Source organism: Carcharodon carcharias, chromosome 12 (genome assembly GCF_017639515.1).
Source record: "Carcharodon carcharias isolate sCarCar2 chromosome 12, sCarCar2.pri, whole genome shotgun sequence".
Lineage (NCBI taxonomy): Eukaryota > Metazoa > Chordata > Chondrichthyes > Lamniformes > Lamnidae > Carcharodon > Carcharodon carcharias.
This window is the reverse complement of record NC_054478.1, coordinates 120,633,986-120,655,808: the sequence shown is the minus strand read 5'-3', so window position 1 is coordinate 120,655,808 and position 21,823 is coordinate 120,633,986. Positions and strand designations below refer to the sequence as shown.

The window sequence follows — 21,823 nt, the reverse complement described above, 5'->3', positions numbered from 1 at the left end:
GTATCTATTCTGAACACAAGAGTAAGTTAAAATAATTTATTTTTGTCTTCCAGGTCCCATTGGCCATTTTGAAGCTAGGAGCAATATATGAAAAAGCTTCGACCTGAAGGTTAGCTTTCTAGTCAGTCGAAACCCAGAACTACAATGATTGATTTAGGTTGAGGAAAAGTATAGCCCTCAGGTAACTAGGAGTAATTTTCAGAAACAATATTTGGGAATGGAAGAATATCTGAAAAAGTAATGCACTGAAAGTCTATAATAAGTGTGAATTGTCCCATCTTAAAACAAATTGTGTACCGTCAGCCATGTTGGAAGTAGTTACACTACATATTTCCCACTTCATCTTCATCTTAGCAAAGCATGAAAAAAATCATTAAAATAGACACTCCACATTTTTCACTAGGTTAATATCCAAAACTTGAAACAGGAAACTGACATAGTAACAAAAACAAAAACAGAATTACCTGGCAAAACTCAGCAGGTCTGGCAGCATCGGCGGAGAAGAAAAGAGTTGACGTTTCGAGTCCTCATGACCCTTCGACAGAACTCGACATAGTAATGTGGGTTATGTAACACCATGCTCAAAGTCAAAATAACAAACCAATGCACAAGAAGAATACATTTTTATTTTGCTTCAATTAACAGATTATTTTGTGAATCCATTTTCTTTGTACAGTTAATACATTTCGCTATACACTCAATAGTACTTTGCACAGATTGCAGACCAGGAAAAAAATTCCTATATGATATGGTTAAGCACTCAGCTTTCAGTGTTGAAGACTGAAAAACTGAGTTTTACTATGGCCTTTCAATTGCTTTACAAAGCATGCAAAAGTACTGCCAACTAACAAGAATCGAAATTGAACAAATGTATTTATAGAATGGGGAGTTTCATATCATTAATATGAAAAGAACAGGTGAACAAGAGCAGCAATTACTAGAAAACATCAAGCCAACAAAAATTTGTTATCTGTCAGTTTCAATGTCAATTTTAAGATAAAATGAAAATGCCCCTCAACCTCACAAAACTCTAAAAACTGTATGTGGATAACTGAATGAATTATAACAATGAGAGTTTTTTATACTGTACTTTTTCACATCAAGTACAACTAACATTTTGGAAAATAAACATAAGTATGTTCTAAACTACGTGTCCTACCTAGACCTAGAGGCCTATCCTATCAGCCAACTGTTTACAAAATGCTGCCCATTAGGAAACAGTATAAACAAATGTTGATGAAGATGCTTAAAAAAAAAATTCTAAACACAGCCACTGCTATGTTTTCTTTCAAATATTATTTTCTTTCAAACAAACCAATTAATTAACACTATTGCTTTAGGAAAATGGAATACTAACAAGGCTGTTTAAGTAGCAGCTACTCAATATTGCACTGTGAAACAAACTTCAGATGCTCATGGCATCTGTAGCTGCACAAGTTATATGATTTCAGAATAAAAGCTTGGCACTGGTTTACAATGCAATAATACATCCAAGACACTGTGCACTTTTATGAAAAAAGATATTCCACTGACATTTCTTTTACAATATTGTAATGTTTAAGTCATGCAAAAACCTCAGATATTCGAGTGTAGCACTAAGTAGAGTAGAAGCACTACTGGTAAATGAAGCTATTCATCACAAACAATCTTTCCATCAGCATCTTCTGTATCCATAGTTCATAACAGAAACATGCATGAGCTGTTTTACTGGAGAAAGCAATGCATCATATCTGACAATGTGCGCAAATACCATGTTTGATTTACACTTCAAATGCAGGGAATTTCGCCTTTGTGGGCTGCAGCAAGTCAGCAAGGAAGTAAATAGTTCCTGCCATCCCTTAAATGAAATAAACAAAGAGATTATATAAGTTTAGTAGCCGAAAAAAAAAAAGCTACTCAAGCAAAATACCATGGATACTGGAAATCTGAAATAAAAACAGAAAATTCTGGAAATACTCAGTCTGGCAGCTTCTGTGCAGAGAGAAACAGAGAGTCAACATACCTGAAAAAATGGCCTGGATTTTGCCATCAGCAATGAAGTGGCTGCGTTTGTCATTTACCGCACCAACAAATACGAATTCGCACAATTTGTTGGCTGCAGGGAGAATTTCAACTTCTGGATGGAGCATGGTCCACTGACTTAAAGCATCAGTGAGGCCCTGCAATGAGGTGCAGTCACAGTGAAACCAAGCTGCCTAACGCCCCTTCAGCTCAAAGGGAGTTGTGTTCATGATGATTTTAAATACTTTTAAATACTTTTTTAAAAACTTTTCAATCCTTTCATAAACTATAAAAAACTGTTATAAGCTTTTAAATACTTTAACAAGCGTTGAACACCCAATGGCTGCCCTGGGGAACATCTTGGACAAACTACCTTCTTTTCAAAAGGAGTTGAGAATCCTTATAACCTGAAATAGTTAAAACTATGACAAAATAAATTCAGACCCTATCTCACCCTAGTAGCCCTTCTCTTCTGGCCTGAAACTGTCCAGAATGATGCAGAAGATACTTCTTTCCCCACCCCCCCCACTCTCCATTCCTTAAACAAGTGTAGAAAAATGATGTGTAAATCTAGGATTTATAATCCGTACTACACTACTAACACAAGCACTTTCAGAAGAGGCAGCAGTGGAAAAATACAAGTGCTTTGTTTATTTTTGCTTTCAATATCCTTTAAGTCCACAGTAAACAGCCATCCCCGCTTGCCATCTTTTCCAACAGCCTTGCATATAATTTAATAAACAACAGGTGCTTATTGATGAGTGTATTCTACTTCAAACACTCATTTGAACTACTCCCAAGGTCATATTGCCCAAACTATCAGCAGCATAAGCCCAAACTGAGTGAGTGGGCAAATGCATGGCAGATGCAGTACAATGTGCACAAACGTGAGGTTATCCATTTTGGTAGCAAAAACAGGAAGGCAGATTATTATCTGAATGGCTATAAATTAAGAGATGGGAATGTGCAACAAGACCTGGGTGTCCTCGTACACCAGTGGCTGAAGGTAAGCATGCAGGTGCAGCAGGCGAGAGGATTCGAGTACAGGAACAGGGATGTCTTACTGCAACTTACAGGGCCTTGGTGAAACCACACCTGGAATATTGTGCGCAGTTTTGGTCTCTTTATCTGAGGAAGGATGTACTTGCTATAGAGGGAGTGCAACGAAGGTTTACCCAACTGATTCCTGGGATGGCGGGACTGACATATGAGGAGAGATTGAGTCGACTAGGATTATATTTGCTGGAATTCAGAAGAATGAGGGGGGATCTCATAGAAACCTATAAAATTCTAACAGGACTAGGCAGGGTAGACGCAGGAAGGATGTTCCCGATGGTGGAGGAGTCCAGAACCAGGGGTCACAGTCTGAGGATATGGGGTAGACCATTTAGGACTGAGATGAGGAGAAATTTCTTCACCGAGAGAGCGGTGAGCCTGTGGAGTTCGTTACCACAGATAGTAGTTGAGACCAAAACATTGTATGTTTTCAAGGAGTTAGATATAGCTCTTGGGATGAAAGGGATCAAAGGGTATGGGGAGAAAGCAGGAGCAGGCTATAGAGTTGGATGATCAGCCATGATCATAATGAATGGCAGAGCAAGCTCGAAGGGCCTACTCCTGCTCCTAGTTTCTATGTTTCTTTATATTTCAAAGATTCATTTCTGTTCACTATGCCATCAAGGTATAAAGGCCTTTCATCAAAGAATGCAACTTCAATCCATAATTCTTTGGCTTATTTTTGTACCTTGTTCAAGGTTCTTGTAATTATACCTTTCAGAAAGTTAGTTGCTAAATGATGCTGAAGTGATAATAATAATTATTATTATCAGCCATAATAAGCCCCGAGGCAATCATTTTCAAAACAATAGGAAATGTCACTGCAATCAAATTGTATGGGGGCTACTGGATTGTCTTGTACCATTCAGTGTTAATGTGCTTTGTTAAAATCAAACATTTTAACGTGAGCATTTTAAGCTGTCTAAAGATAATTTTGCATTCACTAATTTGGAAAGTATGAACTGCATTCCCTTGCCTGCATCACTCACTGAGCAAACCAGCCACATTACTTCAAACTCTGCTTCTCATAGCACTATTTTTTCAGGACGATGGCCCAGCTCTCACTGACAAGTTGAGGAGAAATGCTTTCTTTTAACTTTCTTTAAAGGCCTCACTCCTCAGCAGCAGTGGGGTTCTTGGGATGATTTGTTTTGTGTGTATGGGCTCTCTGAATGATACTCTTCAGCTTATAATGGCTCGTGGATGAATGTTCTTCTGCACTCATGCAAAAATGGCAAACTACACCACTTCTCCAGAACATAAATCTGAGCAAAATTAATTTCTACTGAATTTGATCTTTGATGTTATTTCTAGGACATTGATAAAGCAAAAATGAAATAAAATTTTTTAAATCCAATTTGCAACACAGAATCTCAAGATTTTAACTAGTGATATTTTCACTGCAAATGGCCGTAAAATTTATAATTAAGTCAATGCACAAAAAAAATCCAACACAACCACTAAATTAATGAGCATCTTTCCAGAGCAAAGCTTTACCGTAAATTTGTGCTCTCACCATGAAAATCTTCAAACAACTTTTAACATATATTATGCTGCTGCCGTCAGTACCTTCCTAATGGTGGATGCACTCCTGCCTGCCAATAACAGTCTAAAAAAAAAAATCAATGAAAATGAGTGTAACTTATGGGCAATCAGCTCAAATTGTTGCTTTACAAAGCAGCCCAGTGGGACCATCACCGAGGCCCCTCCAGAGCCCATTGAGATGTGCTTGCAGCTTCCGGTTTTCAGCAAAAGTGTGCATGCTGGACGTCGTTGTGCCGTTCTCAGAACTTGCAGGCAATTGGGACTGCAAAGTCAGAGCTTTTAACTCCGTTCCTTTCTATACAGATGTTGTCAGACCTGCTCACTGTTTCCAGCATTTTTATATTGTTCCTGTACTCTTGGTCTCGGCCACTCAGACTACAGTTTACCAAAATCACTTGCAAATACCAGTGAAAAGAAACATTCTCAATTCGTTTGACTTCAGCCGAGCCCAGTTTTCACTCTCATCTGAATGACTCACATTGCAAACTCTTTCGCAGGGTTCGATGACAGACTCTGTCTTTGTCAATAAGTGCCAGCATTTACCTGCAGTAGTTGTTTCACTTGTCATTGGTCCTGTGGTTGCTATTTATGTTAAAATGTCAGTCACTGTATTAGCTTCAAACCCAACACTGGAGATGTAACTCTGTCCTTACAGTTGGCATGTGTTAACATGCACTTCTAAAGAAAATCACTGGGTAGCAGTGCCAAATAAATGTCATGGCATCAGAAATTTTAAATGCAGGATTGGCAAACATCTGAGAGGCAGCAATCAGCAACTAAAACCATTCCTTCAGTTTTCAATCCACCCCTGCACCTCTCCTTCTAAAACCCCCCACAAAGAAACTGCAACTCAACTCCTCACCCAATTTTAGTGGAACTCCACTAAACTCCAAAACTGAAACTTCTCCTGATTGCTAATAAGTGATGAGCGTGCTTCAGGTATTTACTGTCATTTCTCAAAGTCAGAACCAAAATTTTGACATGTGACCACTGGCAATGTTGCTGTTCATGTAAGAATCCCTACTGCCTGCTAAATGTCTTACAAACCCTGCTGCATTTGACCATGATGCCATATGCCGAAGCTTCACCCGCTAACCAGAACAATCTGTGTAGCAGAGTGTGAAGTGAAAGGATGCTTGCCTTACTATCCTCCACTGGAACTATACTAGCTATCAGATTCATGGGATGCGGGCTTCACTGGCTGGGCCAGCATTTATTGCCCATCCTTAGTTGCCTTTGAGAAGGTGGTGGTGAGCTTCCTTCTTGAACCACTGTAAGTACACCACTTTGTAGCGGTTTGTTACAACTGAGTGGCCATTTCAGAAGGGGATTAAGAATCAACCAGGTGTAGGCCAGACCAGGTCCTTCCTTAAAGGACATTAGTAAACCAGATGGGTTTTTACAACAATCGACAATAGTTCCAGGTTTTTTTTATTGAATTCCACCATCTGCCTGGCGGGATTCGAACCCGGGTCCCCAAAGCATTACCCTGGGTCTCTAGATTACTAGTCCAGTGACAATACCATTACGCCATCACCTCCTGCAACTGACTAAAACCAAGTGAAATAGCCAGTTGAGTCTATACGGAAGCCAAATCTACCTGCCATGACAACAACAGCTTGTATTTATAAAGCACCTTAACATTGGTGAGCATTGTCAGGGGGGGGGGAGGTGGGGGGAGCATTATTGGGGGGGCGCGGCGGAGGGAAGCGAGTATTGTCGGGGGTGATGGAGCAGAGTGAGCATTGTCGGGGTTGTGATGGAGGGGGTTGAGCATTTCTGGGGAGGAGGGAAGGGGTTAAGCATTGTCAGGGTGACGGAGAGGTTTCAGCACTGTCAAGGAGGTAAGGGAGGGGGCTGAGTACCATCAGTCAGGTGAGGTTGTCTAGTATTGGGGTGACAGCTCCATTTAAAACAGTGAATGAACTGAAGACAGTGAGTAAGGGTCTTCAGTTCACAATGAAAAAAAGGGGTCGTGGATTCACAGGAACTGTCCTTGCCATTTGGCCTCCTGACTCTCTTCCTGCAATCCTGTCGGAGCCAGTATCAAAAGATGCAATGGTTGCAGCATAAAGGGTAAGAGGGCAGTTTAAATCATAGTCATGGGCACACCCTCTTTACCACTGGCCGAAGATCTGGGCCATAAAAGTCAGAGACAGGGCAGGGAGAGCTTTACAAGAAGTTTACTCTGGCATGCTAGAAGCAGGAAAGTAGTAGAGGCAGCTGATTGAATAGTCTTAACCTTAGTGATGGAGAAGTCCATTGAGCTCCTTTCTGCAGGTAAGGGTGGAACAGACAGGGTAGAGGGATTTAGGACAGTTTGTGCAATGTTCTAATTTGATGGAGTGTTAATAATTATTTTCATAATGAGTAAAATGGGGTCATAATGAAAAAAGGGGTCGTGGATTCACAGGAACTGTCCTTGCCATTTGGCCTCCTGACTCTCTTCCTGCAATCCTGTCGGAGCCAGTATCAAAAGATGCAATGGTTGCAGCATAAATGGTAAGAGGGCAGTTTAAATCATTCTCTGACAAAATTGAAATATTTAGCCACAACGCAATGTATCCAGTTTAATTCTATCTTATCTTAAATGATTTTAAATGTTGATTACCTTCAAAGAGAGAGAAAGGAGTGTCTGGTGTTCTACAGCCATGCTTCCCATAGTCAAAGCACCATTCTGCAAACTTAAAGCCAAGCATCATCAGTAACAAAGAATACAACTGTAGAGCTCCATGGGGTATATTAATCTTAAAAAGTCCACAACGTTTAAACAAGAACTAAGGAATTAGAGGCATACTTGTACCACTCACAACACTTACCCTTGGAGTTATATACCATCTCTTTTAACATTAGGGCCAGTGATTGTTCTGAAACTCATCTGTTATCACTCAGATGCCAGCTTTCTCACACCCCGAGGATCGATTAGGAAAACTGCAGTACTTGGGTAGCAATTCACACAAGATAAGTGGAGGATATTGTGCTGTGCCAAATCACTTGGATTATAGTACGTTATTCAGGCTTCACCACTAGTAAAAGTTTGCAGGCAGATAGTCCAGGCTCAATTAAAAGCAGAACCATTGAGATACTTTTAGAACAGACCACATGACTTTCACTGGTTAACATTTTTATGCCAAAGAATCTCTTCCCAATTTATGTCTCCCCATATCACAAGCACTCTATGACCGATAGAAACATCAGGTAACCTGATCCTATAACATTGCTACCAGAAGGCTCAAGGGCTTGAGTGGCCTGTTTGCCCTCTTTTCCTCTTGCAGAGAAACATATCGGCCCCCATGCCAAATAGACTCATTCTCTCAGTTTCCCAGTGTAACATTTTACACTCTAGAAAGCAGACTAAAGTGTATCAACTGGACAATACAGCCACTGACAACACGTAAAGATTGGGACTCTACAGACTGGAGAGTAAAAGCAATGACAGGATTTAGCTCATGTCCAATTCCAACATAGTTCACACTGAGTTGTGCATTAACATGCTTATATTGTTAATACATTTTCTTTAATAAAATGTGGTTTGCTAATAAGGTTTCCGCACCAAAAATAAACACACTGTCACATACCTTGCAAGCTCTGTACAAATACTTCTCATCTTGAGTAAGATTGTACATGGCTAGAAATCCATAAGCATTCCCAGCTGGCCCATGGCACAGTCCGTATCCTTTCTTTAACAGCCCTCTATGCCAAATCACTTCTGCACAATCAGAAGCATCTTTCAGGTACTTTCCTTCCTGGAAAATCTATTGCAAACATAAAGAACAGGTTAAAGAATAGCACATGGACTCATTCAAAGCCTGATGGCAATTATGGTGTAGGAAATGAGGCACTTCAGTTATTTTTATTGCCTGAGGAGTTCCTTAGGATATGTGGGCACCTTTGTCCCCTCTACTGCTGCCATTGTTCCCTTCTAATTCTCCTGATTAATTATTGTAAAACATATGGCAATGATAAACAGGAAATGATCTTCTGGCCCAAATAGCCTCTCGCACACAAATGGAGGGTCTTAAGCATCACAATACATACACTGCACAAACTCATCAAAGAGCTTCGTAAACTCCAAATGTGAATTAATGTAACTGTCTTGCTAAAATCATTATTAAAGTCCAGTTTATTTTGCAGTTGGCCTGCCATCTTGATGCTGAATTTTGAATAGAGCCTATTGGGCATGTCACAAGTGCTCAGAATGATAGGTCAGAGTACCTTGGTCTTTGTCTTGCTTCTACATTCATTTTTAAGGAGATGCTAGAAGATATTTTTGACATTGATCTTTTGTTTCTTTAATAATGAGAGTTCTGGACAAAGTAGATAGGGAGAAACAGTTCCTGTTAGCAGAAGGTTGGCAACTAGAGGGCATTGATTTAAGGTGAGTGGCAAAAGAAGCAACGCCAAGATGAGGAAACACTTTTTTATGCAGTGAACGGTTAGGATCTGGAATGCTTTGCCTGAGTGTGATGGAGGCAGATTCAATCAAGGCCTTCAGTAGAGAATTGAATAATTATCTGAAGAGAAAATATCTGCAGGGCTAAGGGGAAATAGAGGGGGAGAGAGACTAAGTGAGTTGCTCTTGCCTCTTTTCTGTGCCGTAACCATTCTATGATTAGCAAACCAGTTGTGCTTCATTAAAGCTCTTTCTCTTTATTCTCTGTCTTTCCTGCAGCATGCATCATTCCCTGGGCACAAGTTTAAACGGTGTACTGAGATAAAAGGCTCTCCTTTGTTAAGGAGGTGCATGCAGACGTGGTGCAGAGAGACACTCATTTGTCATTTCACAATTCACTGTGGGCATGTGCTGAATTTTCATTCTGCATATGTGCCAACATCACATTCAAATCCAGAAGCTCAGTGCAAGGACATAAATCCACAGCTTACAGTTCTAAGTCCATCACTGTAGAACTGTAACAGCATCATGATACCACCAGCAGTTTAATGCAAATGTTCCTGAAAGTGTAGTAAAGCACATAGAAACAATGTTCTCCAGACTTATACATAGAATTATATACAACTTACAGCACAGAAAGAGGCCATTTGACCCAACGGAATTCATGGAATGTGATTGTAGCCAGTAAGCTCAGCATTTACTGTCCATCTCTAACTCCCCTCAGGACCATGGTGGTGAGTCACATTCTTCAATACAATTGAGTGGGTTGCTATGCCTTTTTAGTTGAGAATCAATCGCATTGTAATGCAGGAAACACAGCGGCTCCCACAAACAGCAATGTCATAATGACCAGATAATCCAAATTCCTGAGGCTCAAAACGGATTGCGATACTCTAGATCACCTCAGACCAAGGGTCTGGGCAACTGACATATAATTTCCTGTCCACTATATTCCCTTAGCTTTTCTGATTGGTTTTTGTACCTGAACTAGTTTTTAGACATTTGTATACACAGTCACCTGCTCTGCCACAGTTCCTTGTTCCTCACCATTAAAAAAAATGCTGATTTGTTGTTAACTCCAGCAAGGTGTCATAACATGAAACATCAAAAATCACAGTATGGAAGCACATCAGTAAGAAGCATCTAATCTTGTTCATCTCTGCTAAAACAGTGCATGGAACTTTCAGCTGAAATATGGGCAGGTGTGTCTGTCTTTAAGGGGTACAGTAACATGTGGCAGAATCGTGGGCCCTCCATGTGGTGGGTTTGGTGGTGGAAGGGTTCTAATTATGTGGGAAGATGGTTGGTGGGGTCCCTGCTACCTTCCTGCCTCTACCCTGATTAAGTCTATGGCGGGAAGGCCCATTGATGGCCTTCCAGCTCTGTCACCAATTGAGGCCCTTAATGCCCACTTAAGGGTCTCATCCTGCTACCATGCAAGGAGCATGGCAAGCAAAACCTGGTGTGTTTGCTTACAGTTCCTGGGGGCACACAAAGTGCCTGATTGAGAGATTTAGCAGCGACTAGGGAAGGCCTGCTGAAAGCCACTTGTCATTGCTGTCAACCCCCCGCCCTGACCTTCCCCCACGACTCCCTTTCTGCCATCATTCACCGGTGTCTGAGTCCCTCCTCAATCCAGGGCCTTGGGTGAATGTGACCTATCAAGTGGTGCTGCTGAGTACAGAAGAGCTTTGACTGGGCTTTTAAGTGCCTGGGTAGCATAAGGTGATGCCCAGGTCTTGCCAGCACTCCAGCAGCGGCCGAGATCCTGGTTGCCTCCACAAGATTCCACAAACAATGTTTATTTTACTGAATTAGCAATCCAGAGGCCTGGACTAATGATCCAGAGTCCTAAGTTCAAATACCATCACGGCAGCTGCAGAATTTAAACTCAATTAATTAATTAAAATCTGGAATAAAAGTCATGGTGATCATGAAGTTACCAGATTGCTGAAAAAACAGCTGGTTCACTCATGTCCTTTATGGAAGGAAATCTATTGGCCATACCAGGTCTGCCCTACAGGTGTCTCCAAGGTCAATAGCAATGTGTTTGATTCTTTGGCCTAGCAAGCCACACAACTGAATTCAAGTATAAGGTTAAGCATTACCTTCTCAAGGGTAATTAGAGATGGGTAATAAATTTTGGTCTCACCAGCACCTCCCATATCTTTGACTGAATTGAAAAAAGTCAGGTGGCTTTTTTTTAAGCAAACGTTGGTTCCATTAGTAGGGAAATAGTCTACATTTATTTTCATTCATTCATGGGATGGCTAGGCCAGCATTTATTGCCCATCCCTAATTGCCCTTGAGAAGGAGGTGGTGCGCTGCCTCCTTTAACGGCTGTAGTCCCTGTGGTGTAGGTACATCCACAGTGCTGTTAGGGATTTTGACAGCTACAGCGAAGGAATGGCAATACATTTCCAAGTCAAGATGGTGTGTAGCTTGGAGGGGAACTTCCAGGTAGTGGTGCTCCCATGTGTCTGCTGCACTTGTCCTCCTAGATGGTAGCGGTCATGGGTTTGGAAGGTGCTGTCTAAGGAGCCTTTGTGAGAGCTGCAGTGCATTTTGTAGATGGTACACACTGCTGCCACTGTGCGTCCGTGGTGGAAGGAGTCAATTTTTGCGGAAGGGGTGCCAATCAAGTTGACTGCTTTGTCCTGGATGACGTCGAGCTTCTTGAGTGTTGCTGGAGCTGTACTCATCCAGGCAAGTGGGGAGTATTCCATCACATTCATTGCTTGTGCCTTTTAGATGGTGGACAGGCTTTGGGGAGTCAGGAAACAAATTACTCGCTGCAGGATTCCTAGCTTCTGACCTGCTCTTGTAGCCACAGTATTTATATGGCTAGTCTAGTTCAGTTTCTGATCAATGGTAATCAATGGTTGTTGATAGTGGGGGATTTGCTGAGGTTAATGCCATTGAATGTCAAGGGACAATGGTTAGATTCTCTATTGTTGGAGATGGTCATTGCCTGACACTTGTGTGGCACGAATGTTACTTGCCACTTGTCAGCCCAAGCCTGGATATTGTCCAGGTCTTGCGGCATTTGGACATGGACCGCTTCAGCATCTGAGGAGTTGCGAATAGTGCTGAACATTGTGCAATCATCAACAAACATCCCCACTTCTGACCTTATGATAGCCGGAAGCCCATTGATGAAGCAGCTGAAGATAGTTGGGCCTGAGGAACTCCTGCAATGATGTCCTGGAACTGAGATGACTGACCTCTGACAATCACAACCATCTTCCTTTGTGCTAGGTATGGCTCCAACCAGCAGAGAATACCCCCCCTCCCCAACCACCGCCGATTCCCATTGACTCCAGTTTTGCTCAGGCTCCTTGATGCCACACTCGGTCAACTGCTGCTTTGATGTCAAGAGCAGTCACTCTCACCACAATACACATCAATGTGTTGTAAAATACAAATCATTTGTTCCTATTTATTCACCATTTGTAGGGATATCCACATTTAAGTCTTTTTCCTAACAACTCAAATTTGGAAGGTTAAAATCTAGTAGTGCTGCTGCTTGTAGCTACTCCTATTTTGTGATCTGCTGTCATGTTATGCCATGCTCATCTGTCTTGCGCCATCCCCACACATCCATTGCAGCTTGTCTGCAACCACTGTGACACCCATCATCTAACTACGCCTAGGTTGACACATCTTTCTACTGCCCTCCACTTTACTCTCCAGAAGAGATCTCTGTAGCTTTTCAGTTCTGATCAAATGGTCGAATTACTGACATTTTCTTTTCTGGATGTCACTTTTTTAAAAAAAAAAGTTATTTCTGTTCTTGCTATTTCAAGCACGTCTTCATTTGTCTTCTGGTCTTAATAGGGATTTTTTAGCATACATCTTAGCATCCACATTTCAAAGGTCAAAGTAAGGCACTGAAAGTGATTTGTCCCTATCCTAGGGATATGGTATGAAAATTTCACAAACCCTTTACACTTCACAGAAAGCTGAATAACTCCAATGCAATTACATCTTTACTTATTAATAGGTGAATAATGGATTACCATTTGTGAAAGCCAAATTACAATATAAGGTTCAAAAACAAAAAGTAAACTGAAAAGGGTTCGTCAATTGACCACTTCCCATACCCAAACCTGCAAGCACTGCCACCTAGAAGAACAAGAGCAGCAGATGCATGGGAACACCACCATGAGCAAGTTCCTCTCCAAGCAACACACTATCCTGACTTGGAACCAAACTACTCTTCCTTCATTGTCAAAATCCTGGAGCTCCCTCCTGAACAGCACTGCGGGTATACTTATACTTCTGACTGCAAAAGCTCAAGAAAGCGGCTCACCACTTTGTAGCGACAATGCTGGCCTAGCCACCAATGCTCACATCCCATTAATGATCAAAAAAAATTAGTGGAATTATACACCTTTCAGCATCCACAACTCAGCTGCCCTGAATCCTTACTCTCACTCAGTCATGTTCACCCTGGCTCCTTGTTTTCAAATCCCTCCGTGGCTTGTCTTTCTTATATTTGTAATATCCTGTAGCCCACAACCCTCTGAAATGTCTGCACACATCTAACTGTAACCTCTTGAACATCCCTCATATTAACTGCTCCAACAAAGAGGCTATGCCTTCAGTTGCGTGGGCCCTAAGCACTGGAATTCCCTTTCCAGTTCTCTACCTCCCTTAAAACCTCCTTTCTTGACCAAAATGTTGACACCTGCTCTAACATCACGTTATGTGACTAAGAATCAAATCTTGCTTTATAAAGCGACTGTGAAGCACCTTGGGATATTTTATCACATCAAAGGTGCTCTAAAAATACGAGTTGTTGCTGTTGAAGCTGTCTTTACAACAGTTACTGATTCTGGATGAAGTCTCTAAGTGGGAAATGTTCAAATGAAATGCACGATCTATAAGCAGAAGGATGGAATGAATGGGCTTCCTCTGTTCTGTATTCTTCCATGGTGTTATCACCTTTTTTTAAGTAATATGACATTGGACTCTATTAGACCCACTGGCCAACAAGATGAAGCTTGGCATCTTGGGCTGTCTCAGGCGACAGCACCGATCCTGAATGCTGTTGCAGTTCACCTCCTTTTACTGCCAGATGCCAAAGTATACATGGTGACTCCAAGCAGGTTACCTGGCTCAATCGATATTTATGTTTATCCTGCGTAGGTCCAGTAGACACCCCCCATTTAAAGCACATCCTGATGGCACGTTTTCACTTTAGTGGGGTTGGCAAATTAGGGATGTTCCTCAATAGTTCTGCTGCCATTTTTGAATTAGCGTTGTTACTTCGCACACTCAGTCCTTTTCAAAAACAAACTGCTGCTCGATGCCTACACCCCAAAATACTCCTGCTCACCAATCCGCCTGCTCGTCACCTACCTTCCCGACACCCTCTGCTTGCCGACCCTCCAGCTCATCGTCTCCCTCTCCGGCTCTCCCACTCGCTCGCCGCCGCTTCCCTCCCCATACCTCCCGCGCGCCGCCTCCCTCCCCTCCCTGCCCCGGCCCTCCCGCGCGCCGCCTCCCTCCCCTCCCTGCCCCGGCCCTCCCGCGCGCCGCCTCCCTGCCCCGGCCCTCCCGCGCGCCACCTCCCTGCCCCGGCCCTCCCGCGCGCCGCCTCCCTGCCCCGGCCCTCCCGCGCGCCGCCTCCCTGCCCCGGCCCTCCCGCGCGCCGCCTCCCTGCCCCGGCCCTCCCGCGCGCCGCCTCCCTGCCCCGGCCCTCCCGCGCGCCGCCTCCCTGCCCCGGACCTCCCGCGCGCCGCCTCCCTGCCCCGGCCCTCCCGCGCGCCGCCTCCCTGCCCCGGCCCTCCCGCGCGCCATCTCTCCATCTTGTTGACTCTCCCACTCATCGACTTTCCTGTTTCACAGCCCCTCTCACTCCCATCTCCTGGGCCCTCAGCCAAAAGAAGTGGCGAGCAGGAGGAAAGTGGTGAGTGGGTGGAGGTTGTTGAGTGGTTGGGTTGGGGGTTGAGGTGGTGAAGGGGATGGTCTGTGAAGGTGCTCGCGAGTAGATGGGTCATGGAGGGCTGGAGAGTCAGGACAGGTGGGTGGAGGCGGGAAGTGGAAGTCAATTGAAAGAGTTAGTAGTCTAAGTTATTAGGAGTTAGTAAATTATTAAGAGTTAGTGAGATGATTTTTAGGCCAGTTAGATTTAAGGCTACCAATAGGCTTCTGATGTAAAAATTACAATCAGGAATGTAATCCACACTTATTACATGTTTTTTTTTGGGAAAGTGATTTTTGTTTAGCACGTTTCGTTTAGCATTCTGTTTTTTAGGAACCCGTTGGAGAGCTAAACCATGGATATCTGTATTTCTAAACCCATCCGTTTGCCTGTTCCCACATCCCTTTACTCATCCATTTCCCTTTAACCAACTACCTAACCTATTCTTCAATGCTGATATGGTTTATTTTTCAAACACGAGCAGCAGTAACATATTCCAGTCTTAAATCACCTGTTTAAAAAGATTCCTCCTTCTTACATTTAAACTTATGCCCGTGTCCCCCGAATTATTTGAAATAGTCCAGCTACTCTCTTGATCCCTTTACAACTTATTGAAGCACCCTTTAATCCTCTGTTCTGATAAAAATAGCTCTCATTTTTCAAGACTTTCTGCTTGTTTGTATTCTCTCAGATCAGGCAGAATCCTAGTGAATCCATGCTGTATTCTCTCTACTGCCTCAATGTGTAATAGTTCCTCTGCTCTCTCTTCTCTAGATTCTTTTATAATACTTGTCCACATACACGCACACATAAATAAGTGTACCTTATAAGCTTGTATGAGCATGTAAATAACGCCAGGTGACCCATGACACCAGTGAACTAGGTTATCTCTGGATTCACCTATACATGGAGGATAATTTCCTGATGAAAACTTTAGCTGACAAACATAGTCCACACTGGGCTTCACCAGCTTGACAATTGCTTCTTGATCAATCCCAAACTCTGGCTAAAGAAAAAAGACAAGAAGAGAGTAAGAATTTTGCTGCTAAAATAAAGTAATAAAAATACTCAAGTCTGTATAAATTTTGGACTTTGTCAAAAAAAATTAGATAGTTAAACCTGTTTAGTAACCAAGTAAACAGTTGCCAGCACAGATTTAGAATAGGAAGATCCTTTTAGACCATTCTCCTAAAATTTTCTAAGTAACATGCCAAGACCATTGAGGAAATCTCTAGTACATGGCACATTTTGACCTTCAAAACACATAAGGCAAAGATCCACATGTAAAGAAGGGAGAATTCAGCAGCAAGTTAGGAATTAGCAGGTATTTGTGAGAAAACTCATGTCAGGGTATGGAGTGTGCTGAGGGCAACACCTCAGCTACCTCTATCATTTACATTAGCATGTTCAATTCCAGCCGGTTAACTTTGTAATTAAGGAACTTGGATTTGAGGAGGCAGCTTGAAAGCCAAAAGATGAGTTAAACAAATCTGTCAGTGGAACAAAGGCAGATGAAATTTAGTGTGAAATACTGTCCATAGAGAAAAAGAAATGCATGACAATCCACAAATGTCGAAAGGGATCCAAGGATTTCAGTAGATTTAAATCCCAATCACTATAGAGCAATTAGAATACTGAACTATCTACTCAAAACAATAGAGTGCTTCATCCTCAGCTATTTCCGCCAACTCCAGCATGATGCTACCACCATACACATCTTCCCTTCATGCCCCCTGGTGGCATTCTGTAGGAACCGTTCCCTCTAGGACACCCTGGTCCACTCCTCTATCACTCCCAACACCTCAACCCCCTCCCACGGCACCTTCCCATGAAACTGCAGAAGGTGCGACACCTGCCCCTTTACTTCCCCCCTCCTCACTGTCCAAGAGCCCAAACACTCCTTTCAAGGGAAGCAGCGCTTCACTTGCACTTCCCTCAATTTGGTCTACTGCATTCACTGCTCCCAATGCGGTCTCCTCTACACTGGAGAGACCCAACACAGACTGGGTGACCGCTTTGTGGAACACCTTCAGTCTGTCCGCAAGGATAACCCAGACCTTGTTGTTGCTTGCCATTTCAACACACCATCCTGCTCTCATGCCCACATGTCCATCATTGGCCTGTTGCAATGTTCCAGTGAAGCTCAACACAAACTGGAGAAACTGCACCTCATCTTCCGATTAGGCACTTTATAGCCTTCCAGACTTAATAATGAGTTCAACAACTTCAGACCGTGAACTCGCTCCTCCATCTCCACCCCATTTTCTATATTCGTTTTAATTTTTATTTATTTTTTTCCACTTATTTTCATTATTATTATTTTTAAAATTTATTTCCATTTTTATTCATTGTTTTGTCTCCAGCCTTTTCGATCTTTTTCCCCACTACTGTCCCCTCCCTCCCCACCCCACTAGGGCCATTGTCAATTTCTAGAGTGCTTACCCTGGTCCGGCCATTATCACATTCTGTTTTCCACTCTTAATGTCACCATTAGCACCTCCTTTAGCCAGTACCACTACTATTAACAACTCTTTGACCTTCTGTCTATGGCATCTTTCGCAATGTCTCCTTTGCCTCCACCTATCGCTGGCCTTCTATCCAGCTTCACCTGTTACACCACCCTTAAACATATATTTCACCACATTTCCACTTCCCTTTAGCTCCGAAGAGTCATACGGGCTCAAACTGCTAACTCTGGCTTTCTCTCCACAGATGCTGTCAGACCTGCTGAGTTTTTCCAGCCTTTCTTGTTTCTGTTTCAGATTTCCAGCATCCGCAGTATTTTGCCTTTATCAAAGGAGCTTTTCATGCTATGTCAAACACATATGCCAAACAAAGCAATGCTTTGAAGTTCCGAGTCCAGAATGCAGCGTGCTGCCCCCTCTCAAGAGCCCTTGAAGGAAATATTATAAATAATAAAATAATAATTTAGAAAGTATACTAACCATCCATTTCCAGTACAAAGCGGATGACTCCTACTGAGAGCAGACAAAACCTCACTTAATGTTTCATCCAAAAGACAGCATCTCAACAGAACAAATCCAATCATGCCTATTATTACCCCGATGCCCTTGACTTCAAGGCAGCAGTTGACTGTGTGGCACCACGGTGCCTGAGTAAAAACTGAAGTCATTGGGAATCAGGGGGAAAACTCCACTGGTTGCAGTCATGCCTAGCACAAAGGAAGACGGTTGTGGTTGTTTGAGACCAGTCATCTCAGCTATTGGACATCGCTTTAGGAAATTCTCCTAGCCCAGCCAGCTTCAGCTGCTTCACCATTGACCTTCCCTTCATTGTAAAGTGGGGGTGTTTGTTGATGATTGTAACGAAGCAGTGTATGGTAAAGTGAGGCAGCAAGACTTAGACAACATTTAATTGGGTTGAGAAGAACTTTCAAGTCACACAAAGTGCAAGGCAGTAACCATCTCCAAAAAGAGACTCTCCCTTTGATATTCAACAATATTACCAACATGGAAATCTATCCACTAAGATAAAAGCAAAATACTGCGGATGCTGGAAATCCAAAACAAAAACAAAAATAGCTGGAAAAACTCAGGTCTGACAGCATCTGCGGAGAGGAACACAGTTAATGTTTCGAATCCGAATGACGCTTCATCAGAACTCATGAAGAGTCATTCAGACTCGAAACGTTAACTGTGCTCCTCTCCGCAGAAGCTGTCAGACCTGCTGAGTTTTTCCAGCTATTTTTGTTTTTGTTATGGAAATCTATCCCACTGTCAACAATCTGAGGATAACCATTGCACAGAACATCAACTGGACCAGCAACATAACTCCTGCAGCCAAGGAGCAGGTCAGAGACTGGGTATTTTGTGGCAACCGACTCACCGCCTGGCCCCTTAAAGCTATTCCAACACCAAGTCAGGATTGTGATGGAATACTCACCACTTGCCTTGCTAAGTACAGTTCCAACAACACTCCAGGAACCTGGCATTATCTAGGACTAAGTAGTCCCCTCCACCCACAATCTTAAACATTCACTCCCAATACCACTGGTGCACCGTGGCTGCAGCGTGTACAAGCTACAAGATAGACTTCAATAACTCGCCAACGCTTTTTTGACAGCATCTTCCATACACGTGACCTCTTATCACCTAGAAAGATAAGTACAGCAGGCAAATGAGAACACTACATTCTCAAAGACAATTGGTGATGGGTAATAACTGTCAGGTCTTCTCTATGGCACTCACATCCCATGAATGTATTAAAAAAAACACAAATGTCTAATAGGGAGGAGGTATTAAGGTTGCAGCTGGTGACGAATGCCAACTAAATTCACGTTGTACTCGTGAAGACTGTTACAAACACTTATTTATGTTAGCTATTTTATTTCTTCCAAAATGGTTTTAGTGATTAACCTATAAAGGCATGTTAATTTCATCTAATTTTACCATCCAAATTCAGGGGGAAAAAAGATAAAACCCAATTTTTTTTATTCATCCAGGGGATGTGGCTAGGCCAGCATTTATTGCCCATCCCGAATTGCCCTTGAGAAGGTGGTGATGAGCTGCCTTCTTGAACTGCTGTAGTCCATGTGATTAGGTACACCCACAGTGCTGTTAGGGAGGGAGTTTCAGGATTTTGAGCCAGTGATAGTGAAGGAACAGCGATATTTTTCCAAGTCAGGTAGTGAGTGCCTTGGAGGGAAACGTCCAGGTGGTGGTGGGCCATGTGTCTGCTGCACTTGTCCTTCTAGATGGTAGCAGTCATGGGTTTGGAAGGTGCTGCCTAAGGAGCTTTGGTGAATTTCTGCAGTGCATCTTGTAGATGGTACACACTGATGCCACAATGCGTTAGTGGTGGAGGGAATGAGTGTTTGTGGATGAGGTGCCAATCAAGCAGGCTGTTTTGTCCTGGATAGTGTCCTGAGTGTTATTGGAGGTGGTCATTGTCTGGCACTTGTGTGGCGTGAATGTTACTTGCCAATTGTCACCCCAAGCCCAGATATCATCCACATCTTGCTGCATTTGCACATGGGCTGATAACATAAATGAACTAATGATACTTTTGATATGGCAGTAGGTTGCTTATGCAGAAGCATCAACTCACATTACATCAACTAACTTTCTCCAGTTCTTTTTAAACTGAGCTTTCTGTGCATTTAGACTTCTGCAGTCTCAAACCTTTTCATTGCAATCCCCTTTTTAATGTTTAAATTCAATTGGTATTTAATGAACTAGAAGTCATCTTATTCTACAACTTTGGGATTAGCTGCAAAAAAAAAAATTACTGAACTAAAAAGAAAAACAACTGCAGATGCCAAACAACTGGAATATAAATAGAAAGTGTTAGAGACACACAAGTCAGTTAGCATATACAACAAAAATTGCAACTACTCAGACAGCAACCAATTTACCAGTCAGGTTCTTGTAATGGCAAAAATAAATATTGTTTCCCCAGCCACCAATTAGTTTTGGTGAGTCCCAGTCTTGGAAACCAAAACCATACGCTCTTAATTAAGGAGTTTCACCATTGGTAAAAAAAACAATAAAAAAGTATTTTGAATTTTGGTGGCTGGCATGGGCTTTGAATACTTTTATGGGTCCCTGGAAATGTGTAAAATTTGGTAGGGGTCCCCAAGACGTTTGAAAACCACAGCTTTAAGTATATCTTCTATCCCCTAGGCTAATTCTGAACAAATTACTTGCCCAGAGTTCCCTTCACTATTGTAAAAATAAGAACAGATTTAATTTCTCTCCACCACTCGTTGACTTGAAACATCATTCATGTTCTCTGATTGTACAAAATTAGGTGAACAAATTAAAAGCAGCATCACAGCGTCATCAACTAAAAATGTGAACACAGCAGAGGGATTTATTTCTAGTGGTATAGAATTCAAGTGTAGTGACATTATGTTCAACTTGCATAGGATTTGGTCATGCCACATGGAACACTGCAAAGTTTTGTCTCCACATTATAAAAATAACAAAAAAGGGCAGGAGAACGGACAAAAAAGATGTACAAATGTGGTATCAGAATTGAGAGATTACAACTGTCTGGAAAGATTGAACAGATTGGGGTTTTATTCTTTAGAAAAGACTTAGAAGTGACCTGATAGAAGTTTTTAAAATTATAATTGAGTTGGACAGAATAGATGTGGTTGTGGACTGAATATTTTTACTTCTGGGAGAATCCAAAACTATGGGATGTAAATACAAAATAGTTACCAATAAATCCAATTGGGAATTTCTTTACTCAGAGTGGATAGAATGTGAAACTTTCTAACACAGAGGTGATTGAAGCAAATAACTTAGTTGTTTTTAAAAGGAAACTAGACTAATACACAAGAGAAAAGGGAATAGAAAGAGATGTTGTGAGACTGAGCTGAGGCAGGTGGAACATGTGGGATATGAACAGCAACCCAGACTAGTTGGCCCGAAGGGTAGTCTCTGCGTTGTATATTCTATGCAATTCATTCCACAACCCAAGTTTCTTTTTGAAAATAATTTCAGAGACCAAATTTGGAAGTTGTATTTTTTTCCTGAAATCAGGCTAATAAATGGGTGAAGTTATTTGCAAGCAAATCAGTGCTTTTTTTGGGATCAGATATAGGTGATATATCTGATATATTATATATAAAATATAATATATATAAAATATATGTTAGGCCACATCTGAAGTAATGTATGCAGTTCTCATTGCCACACTACAGGAAGGATGTGATTGCATTAGAGGGGGCGCAGGGGAGATTCATCAGGATGTTGCCTGTGCTGGAGCATATCAGCTGTGAAAAGAGACTAGATAGGTTTGGGTTGTTTTCTTTAGAGCAGAGAAGGGTGGGGGGGTACCTGATTGAGGTGTACAAAATTATGAGGGGCATAGATAGGGTAGGTAGGAAGAAACTTTTACCCTTCGTGGAGGGGTCAGTAACCAGGGGGCAT

The 21,823-nt window shown here is 42.2% G+C and overlaps 1 protein-coding gene across 5 annotated transcripts in view; it reads right to left on the bottom strand.

Moving 5' to 3' along the window:
- Positions 1–606: 606 nt before the first annotated feature.
- The window catches only part of lancl1 (LanC antibiotic synthetase component C-like 1 (bacterial)), a 42,974-nt gene continuing 21,757 nt past the window's right edge, over positions 607–21,823 (bottom strand). For 2 of the 5 annotated variants that reach the window (XM_041201148.1, XM_041201150.1), the window contains exons 6-8: positions 15,748–15,930; positions 8,181–8,357; positions 607–1,837 (exon numbers count right to left, since the gene is read on the bottom strand). In XM_041201148.1, the coding sequence (XP_041057082.1) occupies positions 1,655–1,837; positions 8,181–8,357; positions 15,748–15,930 (543 nt within the window). In that variant the 3' untranslated portion in view covers positions 607–1,654. Of the gene's footprint in view, positions 1,838–7,213; positions 7,287–8,180; positions 8,358–15,747; positions 15,931–21,823 lie in introns of all 5 variants that reach the window. The other 3 variants (XM_041201149.1, XM_041201153.1, XM_041201151.1) reach the window with 3 other exon arrangements.